The 9386-nt window shown below is 37.8% G+C and overlaps 1 protein-coding gene across 5 annotated transcripts in view; it reads right to left on the bottom strand.

Annotated features, from left to right (window-relative positions):
* Positions 1–2579: 2579 nt before the first annotated feature.
* Positions 2580–9386, bottom strand: part of il17rel (interleukin 17 receptor E-like) — an 11790-nt gene continuing 4983 nt past the window's right edge. For all 5 annotated transcript variants that reach the window (XM_082159465.1, XM_082159466.1, XM_082159467.1 and 2 more), the window contains 9 exons: positions 8155–8315; positions 8007–8051; positions 7477–7534; positions 6947–7098; positions 6573–6638; positions 6415–6472; positions 5094–5216; positions 4671–4720; positions 2580–4070 (listed from right to left, as the gene is read on the bottom strand). In XM_082159465.1, the coding sequence (XP_082015591.1) occupies positions 4062–4070; positions 4671–4720; positions 5094–5216; positions 6415–6472; positions 6573–6638; positions 6947–7098; positions 7477–7534; positions 8007–8051; positions 8155–8315 (722 nt within the window). In that variant the 3' untranslated portion in view covers positions 2580–4061. The remainder of the gene's footprint in view (positions 4071–4670; positions 4721–5093; positions 5217–6414; positions 6473–6572; positions 6639–6946; positions 7099–7476; positions 7535–8006; positions 8052–8154; positions 8316–9386) is intronic.

The raw sequence follows: 9386 nt of genomic DNA, 5'->3' as shown, positions 1-9386 counted from the left end.
CATGTTCTAGCGAGAATCGAGATGCGGGAAATCTCACTTACAGTGCATGGAAATGTACATCAGTTGTACACTCATGATTGAAGTGCATTATGGGATTGAATGAGTGCACTCGATAATGACAAAATAAACAGTGGTGTCAAACTGTTTTATCAGCATATTTGGAACGCTGCTCGACCAATCAGAACTAACTGCTGAATGAATTATGTCAAAACAGTGAACTTTATATGGCACAAACACAATCAGGATCACTACACTGTCAGCGAATACACTAGAACAACATAGATAAAGTGAGAAGCTATGTACTCAGTGAACTGAAGCGCTTTTGAACGTCACTCTTTATCAAGTGGCTGGCTGTGTCTCAAATCGCATTCTTACTGGGTAATTACTTTGCAACTGTTAAAAAAGTATGTTATTTTATAGTATCATCAATGTGTGTAGTATGAATATAATCCAGGCGTACTACATCCATATTGTAATTGTCATGTGATGTGACCTACCGGCATCAGTTGCGTAGCTTCTCTGCCATTCATTTATCCTCTCCCGTGGCCTCATGGGATAGTAGAGTGTCCAGCAGATGTGCACTTCAGAATCTCACCAGAAGTAGTAAGTCATCCGGGTAATTCTCGCCTTCGGTTTTATAAATACTGTGAATTCAGACAGACTAATCATATCACATTTTCATCTACTACATAGTCGTGAAATATGCGATTTCGGATGAAGCCATTCTGTCAGCTAAAAAATTATTTGGCCTCTAAATGTTTTTTTCTTTTTCCTTTCTTGAGCCCTAAACTTGCTAATACAGTCAAATGTTAAATACACATTGCTTATATAATTGAATAATTTATTGCAAAAGTGTAGTCATAAAGCATACTGTCATAAAGCAGAGCATCTAAGCAATGACATTAATTTAAACAAAATAGCTGTAGAATGTCATGTTGGACTTGGACCAAAAACAGCTCCATAGTTAGTATACATGCACATACAGTCCCAAAGGTTAAAGTTGACCAATCTCTTTGTGTCTGTTTTGCTAGACCATCTCTGCCAGGCAATGTCATTGTGAGTCCGGCTGTTTCTGCAATGGATTCCATGCCCAGTGCCAGCAGACCATTATCACCATTAGACAAGGGCCTTGGTGTACTGGTTTGTACTTTAGCGAGCTGGCTGGACTCCACTCAGAGGAAGATTCATTATGGATGGTCCCAGGGTACTGAATGCAAACCTGACCCCACAACCACCCCCACAGGGGTTTGTGCCCAATGGACCATTATGATGTCCTTGGAGGCACCGGACCATGAATTTATGGGCTATTTTCCTTCCTCTCCGCTTCCCAGTGTTCCATGATGTTATTCTATGGTGTTTAGATGAAGCTAAAAAGTATCTGTTCCAAAAACTTCAAATTGAAACATTGAACTCCTTGAACTCATTAACTCTCTTAGCTGTAAGAAGACGAATACGCCAGAGCCAGGAATACCACGTCCTAAATGTTTTAAATGGTTTCCTTTTCCAAATCCACAATAGAAGTGGACTTTTCTTAAACCACTGACTGGAAATAACCGATGATGCTTCAGTCTGCAACGGTTCGAGTCTGTGAAGGCTACACTTAAAGTGTTGTATTATCATTGGTACGGTAGCGCGTAGTAGCCTATCTAATAAAACTGTATTTAGTTAGACACAAAAGATTATTCAAATTAGTAAACTGGAGGTAAAAATACATCATCAAATGTACAACAACGATGCAACAGAAGTTTCCAGTTTAAACGGACGCAATTTAGTTTTAATTGGTCGCAATGAGTCATTCGCGTCTGATGTAAATGTGCTGCGTCCAAAATCGCGTACTTTCAGATTATGAAGTACTAAATTCAATGAACAAATTAACTTACTTCTCTATATGGCCCGGTTCAAACAATGCTCCGCGAAACACTTAATGAATCTTTTATTTTGAATCAATGTTTCGGAGCTTTTATCAAGCTGACCAAATCACGTGTTGATCTCAGGTAAAATGTGAACCCATGAACCAACATTAAATGTATCATTATCGCTGATTTGAGTAGAGTTTTGTATGTCACTAAAACCAACTCACTTGCATTTTTTCGTACCGCTTTAACCAGACAGATTTGAATCGTTTGACTCGAAACGTTGACTCGTTTTGTGAAGTGATTCAGTCGATTCGAAAAGCAACTGAGTCAACTTTTTATGGTTCCTCTATGCGATGCCTGATTAGAAATGATAGAAAATTGGTTTACATTGTAAATACTTTATAGAAAACATGTTCATAGTGTCTTTTAAATTACATTTCAAATATCACCTTATATTGCTGAAGCAAAAATTCCCTCATGAAATAGCAAAGTATTATAGTTGCATATAACTTCTGTTTCAGGAATACTACCAATTAGGACATCCTACAGTGCACTCCTCATAGTAGGCCTATTCATAAAACAATACATGGAAAGTACCCAGATTACCTACTTCCATCGAGATTATTAAGTGCACATCTGCTGGACACTTTTACTATCCCATGAGGCCATGGGAGAGGAGTTGTGAATGGCAGTGAAGTTGCAATGCAATGACAGCATGGTGGATGTAGTAAGTCCGGATTTCATTCATATAACACATTACGATACAATACATACAATTTTCAAACATACAATTTTATCAGTCACAAAGTAAGTTCCACATCAAATACTAAGTATATTGATTTTTGAATACTACATAGATAGTAGCGAAGTGAGCATTTTCTGAAGTGAGAATGGAATTATATTCTCTGCTTTGGGATTTATAGGTTCAAACACCAACAGATGGTATGAGTCCATGGTAATAAAACTGCCCAACCCAAAGGTTAGAGGACAGGGCTGGTGGCTGTTGACCCCAACCAGAAAGGTCACTGGTGGTCACTAGTGGAAGTAGCTAAACATACAACAACTCAGCAAATGCTTTTGTCTCTGTTTCTTTTTTTCAGTGCTTTATCCCTTTATCCCAAACACGTTTCGGCAGCAGCACAATCAGTCGAACATTCTGTAAGGGAGGTACAGAAAAGGTAGTGGTCTGGTCCGTATGGAAAGTATCAAAATGCTTCACTCCCAGCTGAAGACTCGCAGACAGCAGGTGGAGTCTGGAGGCAGCAATGAGGTCATTGGGTCCAACAATTTTCACATGGGTTTGTTTTACAGTGTTTACACCAGTCAAAACTCCCTAGCATACCACGCGGTGAGCTAAACCCTGTGAACTCTTGGTATGATCAAAAAAATCACCCCATTTATGCTCAGAAAAACACAATAGAATCACTGACTGAAATGGATGATGGTGGCATCTCCCCAAAACTGAATTTGTCCTATATCTGGGATTGAGCTTTATTGTTTGGGCTTTACTCTATCCTTCAAGAATGTTTTCATCAGTAAACCCCAGAGCTGATTTCACCAGGCCCCTCCCATCGGCAAAGAGCCACACCATCCAAGAATGTCATCCAGCATCTCTCCATCCTCAGGATCAGAGAAAAGTGTGCCATTTAAAAACAATGACGACGACAAAGGCAACACAGGAACATATGCAGTCGCAAAAGTTTCTATGGCAATGAACCAACAGACAGGGTTACACAAATGTATGTAAGCTGACCACCCATTTGTGACCTAGTTACAAGCCTGACGTGAGAGAAATATCAACATGAGAAGCAAAAGCTAATTCACACTGCCGATACCTAAATTCCTTTGTGAACGACACTGCCCTCTGCTGTACACAAGTAGTAGCTCACAGGTAGCAAACCAATTTGATTATGCAAAGGAAGTAACAGGAAACAATTAGTCACACAAGTTCAGTCTTATATTGGTCTTACATACATTTTATATACAAATGCTTTAGGCAATTTTTTGGCATTCTAATACATTGCATGTTATGAACTAAGCACCTTTAAATGTAAATCACCTGTAAATGCATGACTCAGATGTTACAACTTACTTGTGTGCATCAGAAAAGACATGCAAATTATGCTAAAGTTTCAGTCCTTACAGTAAAAAAATAAACTAAACTTTAAGACATGTATGCTTCATCGATCCTCACTTGCTGCGCAGTCAATGATTCTGTCAAAAGGAACATAAGACATATTAGACAAAAGTTAAAAGGATGTAAACACTGGCTGCTTCCGAAATCGCATACTTCCCTACTATTTAGTAGGTTAAAAACAGTATGTGACAATAGAAGTATGTCCAAATTCACAGTACTCATAAAAGAGTAGAAAAAATTTACGCGGATGACCTACTTCCAGTGAGATTCTGAAGTGTGCAAACAATGGACACTTTACTATCCCATGAGGCCATGGGAGAGGATTTATGAATGGCAGAGCAACTGGCGCTGGTAGGTCACATGATAGTGACAACATGGCGAACGTAGTATGTCTGGATTATATTCATACTAAACACACTCATACTATATAAAACATAATTTTTTAGCTGTTGTGAAGTAAGTACTTTCAAAATAAGTAACTACTCAAGAGAGTATGTGGTGTGTGTGTGTGTGTGTGGGGTGTGTGTGTGTGTGTGTGTGTGTGTGGGGGGGGGGGGGGGGGGTTGCCTCATGTCTGTTCAAGGCCGGGGATGCCATGAACCATAAGATTGTAATCATAGATAGTAAACTAGCATGCTGAGGACTCATTATTCCTCATATCTTCTTGGTTAACGTACCGTCCCCTGACATGTCAGTTTCATCCATGCTTTTCTTTTCTTGCCCCCATCTATTGAACCAGAAACAAACACACGAAAATAAACCACAAGATATTTCCAAGAAAAACTAAAGTAGCAACTGGAGTCTAGCAACCAGCATATCAGAGATTTTCATCTTTTTTATTGCAACAAGTCCACACCCAATTCGTTTCGCATAAATGCGGGTTTGGAACTGGTAGGTCTACTATTATTTGACTTGAGTTGAAGCGTTCCATCTGGTATTTGCTTTTAATTATTACGCTTATTTTGACTGGAAAGGGTTGTTAAATGAGAACTTATCTTAGATTCTTTCATCTCAAACCAAATGTGTACGGTTACCAACAACAATCTCTCCATTTCCTTCAAGCCAGCGGCAACAGGTGTGTCAAACCGCTGTCAGTTTACCTTTGATTGTCAATCTACCAAACAAGGCAGCTGCCAGGATCACTGTCAGAAAAATGACAGCTGACAGTAAAATCTTCTCAATGTCCTGAAAGTGACTTCCCTCCTGGTCACGACACCAATTTACTGTGATTAAACAACAAAATGCACATCCTTAATAGCTTGTGGTCTTGGGTTTTACAATACAGTAAAAATAAAAGTGAAATATCACAAGTGGCACAACTAAATACATTTTCATTCACATGAAACTAGTTTAGCTGTTAAAAAAAAAAGAAGTAACTTTCCAATAAAAAGCTACATAGCCACCGCATACATACATTACTTTGTGGTCACAACTTTATAATGTAGTTAATTACGTTTTTAGCTTGTAGTGAAGCTACGTGGAACTGTTTTTTTGTTCGTTTTTGTTTTTAATGGAACATGACATGAGAAATCAAATTTGCCTTGATCTTTTGAAATGTTAGAGGTCTCTGTATCATTAAAACATCCTGCAAAATTCATAGCATTTAATCAAGTTCCAAAAATGGCTCGTTGAGTAGCTGTAGCTGTACCACAGGCGACGCTTTCTAACTCAGCTACATTGTCATTAGCATGATGCTAATCATGTTTTCAAAACAGTGCAGCTTTTTCAGTTAGGAGCTACACTGCAAAATGCTACATTCCTTTATTTTTCATTCCATTTTTTTGTGGCCACAACTTTATAATTTAGTTAGCTACTTTTTTAGTAGCTTGAGTGTAGCGACATATTAGTATTTTTTAAAAGATTAACTTTACTGTAATTTGTACAGCAGTTTGTGAGTAGATGTAGCTGTATCGCAGATGACGGTACTTATAACTACATTTTTATTAGCATGACACTAATTTAGCTGTCAAAATTGTTTCGCTTTTCCAGTACTGAAAAACACTATATCGTCATATTTTTCACATCATTGTGTTTTATACCCACAATTTAGCTATTTTCTGTTAGCAGCTACCATTATAAAAGATTAGCTTGACTGTAGTTGAACTATTTGAAAGTACAATTAACTGTAAATGCACTTAACTCAGATTTTCATTAGCATGACACTAGCTTAGCTGTTTTCAAAATAGTGTAGCTAATAAACGCTGCATTGCTATGTTTTTCCCCACATTGTATTCCCCCACAATGTAGTTATCTACTATTTTGAAACTTGTAGTGCACTGTAGCTACATGTAACATTTTCTTTAGATTAGCTTGCTTGCAGTTGAACTACTTGACATTATGATTAGCTGTATCTTGTAGCTCAGCTACAGTTTCAAAGTGGCTTCCCCAACCTCATCACCATTATAGGCTATATGTACTTACAACACTGCAAGTCGCACTGAAGTACAGGGACTGAGAAGTGCACATCTACCCTCTGGACCTTTTGCACAGGAAAACATGAAACAATTTACATCAATAAATCATAAATTACATAAATCCAACAAGTTTTATCAGTACTGCCACTCTCTTTGTTGTCTTACCTGGATGCAAACACACACTTCACATGCATTTTTAGACAAGTTGAAAACTGTGCGCTTCATTTTGTCCTAGAAAACAAATAAAAAACTGGCGTGACATCAAACAAGCTTAAACAAGACTGCCCTTGTGCTGAGAGCTTTCCTTAGAATAGACCCTTCATGTCATCAGGTACAAACCAGGTGTAAGGTTTTACTTTGACAGGGGAATTGCCTTCAATGGAAGCCTCAAGGCATGGTTTACTAAGATGAATAGGAGAGTACCGAAAAACAAAATGATGAAAAAAAAAACATCTGTATGACATCATGTACATTATGTGCTACTCTGAAGATGTAATAACAAATCCTACATGCTGATAATCCTGCTAATGTCTCCTTACCACATAAAGGGTTTGGGACTTGTTTCCCTCGATTTGTTTGCACTTAGAAGATGGTTTCATCTCACAGACTGAAACTGAAAACTTGGCTTTGACCCATGTTGATATCTCTGCCCACTGCTGACCATTTTTTGATGTCATCTTTGCTGTCCAGACTAGTCGGATAAAACATTAAAGTCATTTAGTCGTCATACAGTGTGTAACATAAATAAACTGCTTGTTAAACATGTCCTAGCTTACAGGGAACGTTCTCAGGGCGTTCTGGCAGTAAGTTATGAGTAAACCTACTTCCAGTAGGCAGTAAGTTATGAATAAACATACTTCCAGTAGGCAGTAAGTTATGAGTAAACATACTTCCAGTAACATCCATGGGACTTTTTTTCTCTAAAACATTTTAATTGAACGTTCATCTTACATTTTTTTTAAGTTATTGTTTTAGAACTTTCAGAGAACATTCAAAAGTAACATTTCCATAACTAAATGGGAGCATAAGCAAAACATATTTTTGTTTGCTGGGGTAGCGCTTTGTATACCTGAGAAATTCCCTTTGGCAAAAGGACACTTAATCCATGTCCCCACTTCAGTAGTAAACTATAAAAAAATCAAATAAAAAAATAACGTCATTACTGTGAATAATCAATTTTCAATGACATCATTATTTGTCAATGACCATTCATTTAAAGTAACAATTCTGTCTTCGTGTCTAAACAACTCATGTTGTAAATTCCAAGCCGTTTGATCGTTTTTGTTTCAGGAATAGACCATAATTTTAATTATAAGATGTTTTTCATTGAAATTCACAGCTATGTAGCTAGATAGCTATAGATAAGATTACAATAATCTTTAAAGCTAATTGTATGTTTTGACATTTTTGTAACATGACAGCTCTAGTCCCATCACTTTCATTGTTTAGTATAGAGCAGCAGTGATAGACTGCTTCATCTCCTTTTGTGTTCCAAGGAAGAAAAAAAAGAAAAAAACACGTTTAGGATCATGAGGTTGAGAAAACTCGGACAAAATTTATATTTTTGGGTGAAAGAAAAATCAATTAAAAACATTCTACCTTCGTGCAGAGAGTAGGGTGTGGATCCACAGAGGAGAATATCACCTGAGGTAAAAGCAGAAGGAAATGATGTAAGGGTTCCTGACAATCATATATAACTGCAGATGTAATAAAAAAGAACAAAGGATCAGAAAAATCGAGAACATACTTTCCCCCCCTTTGAATGAAAAACATTTCCAAGGTCTCGGCAGCTTTTTCCTCCATCAACGTGGCATAGAGAAACTGACACTTTGACAGGACACAGCGGCTCCCATATCAGCTCCTCCTTATTGAAGTCATAGGTTATCCCAGACCACAGTTCTTCTAAGTCTGCATTTTAAACAAAAATATGTTAAAATCCCAATTATAATCAAAATCTCTCTTGTCCATAGTGATTTACAGTTTTTCTTGATTGCTAACACACTCTCACCGATTCCCAAACCATTCATTCAGTTCTCAATCTACCTCTCAACAAAAATTCCCTAATTCTGCTCAGGTTTAAACATGTTCTCATTCAGAAGACACAAGGACAGATTATAATAAACAAGCGCCACAACGTGAACTCAAATAACACACATTTATCCATGTTTGAACATTATGTAGCAAAACTGTGGCCTGTTGCATAAGTTGCTACCCAGATAAGTTTGAGATGATGCATTGCTATTGATCAGTCTTAGAATGGACACGTAAGTGACTGCAGAGACCAAACTCTGAGGTGCAGATGCGCCCACAGCGGACACTTCGGACCCTTTTGGGGTGGAAAGTACAGCATGCATGCCTGCGCTGGCGGCTTTCCTCTGCCGCCTGGGACATGGCCGCATCCTAGGCATCAAGACCGGTCTTACAAGGTGGACTCTGTCAGCCGCCAGACCTTCGATGGATGTTACTGGGACGCCATAGGCCTTTGGTTTAACTTTCAGATGATCTATATAATGTGTTTTAGGGTGGTCCACAATTTGCTGTCCTTGCGGGAGCTCACCAAACATACAGCAGCAGTGGCATCCGGTCAGAAGACAATCTGATAACATGACCGACCCAGCGCAGTTGGATGTATTAACCCTCTGGTGCTCTTCGAGCGTCGGTCAAAAACGACCAAAGTTCATTTCTTTATTTCAATGAAATGAATGTACCGGTACTATATTTTAGTTCGATGATGTTTTTTATTTCATATTTTGTATTTTTAGGGGATTTTATGTTACTAAATTATATAAAATGCATAATCCATTTATTCACTTTTTTGAGCATAGACCTGAAAATTTAATTTCCAACTTAAACTGTCGTAAATCTTGAATGCTTTAGAGCACAGACTTAAGTTTGATCTCTTTTCAAGGACGACACCTTATTATTACTGAAGTGAAAATAGTTTTTAAAAATGTAAACTTAAAAAATGTTTTTTACGTT

The sequence above is a fragment of the Leuciscus leuciscus genome, assembly GCF_965113295.1.
Source record: "Leuciscus leuciscus genome assembly, chromosome: 25".
Classification (NCBI taxonomy): domain Eukaryota; kingdom Metazoa; phylum Chordata; class Actinopteri; order Cypriniformes; family Leuciscidae; genus Leuciscus; species Leuciscus leuciscus.
Note: the sequence above shows the minus strand (reverse complement) of the source record. Positions and strands in the feature narration are given on the sequence as shown.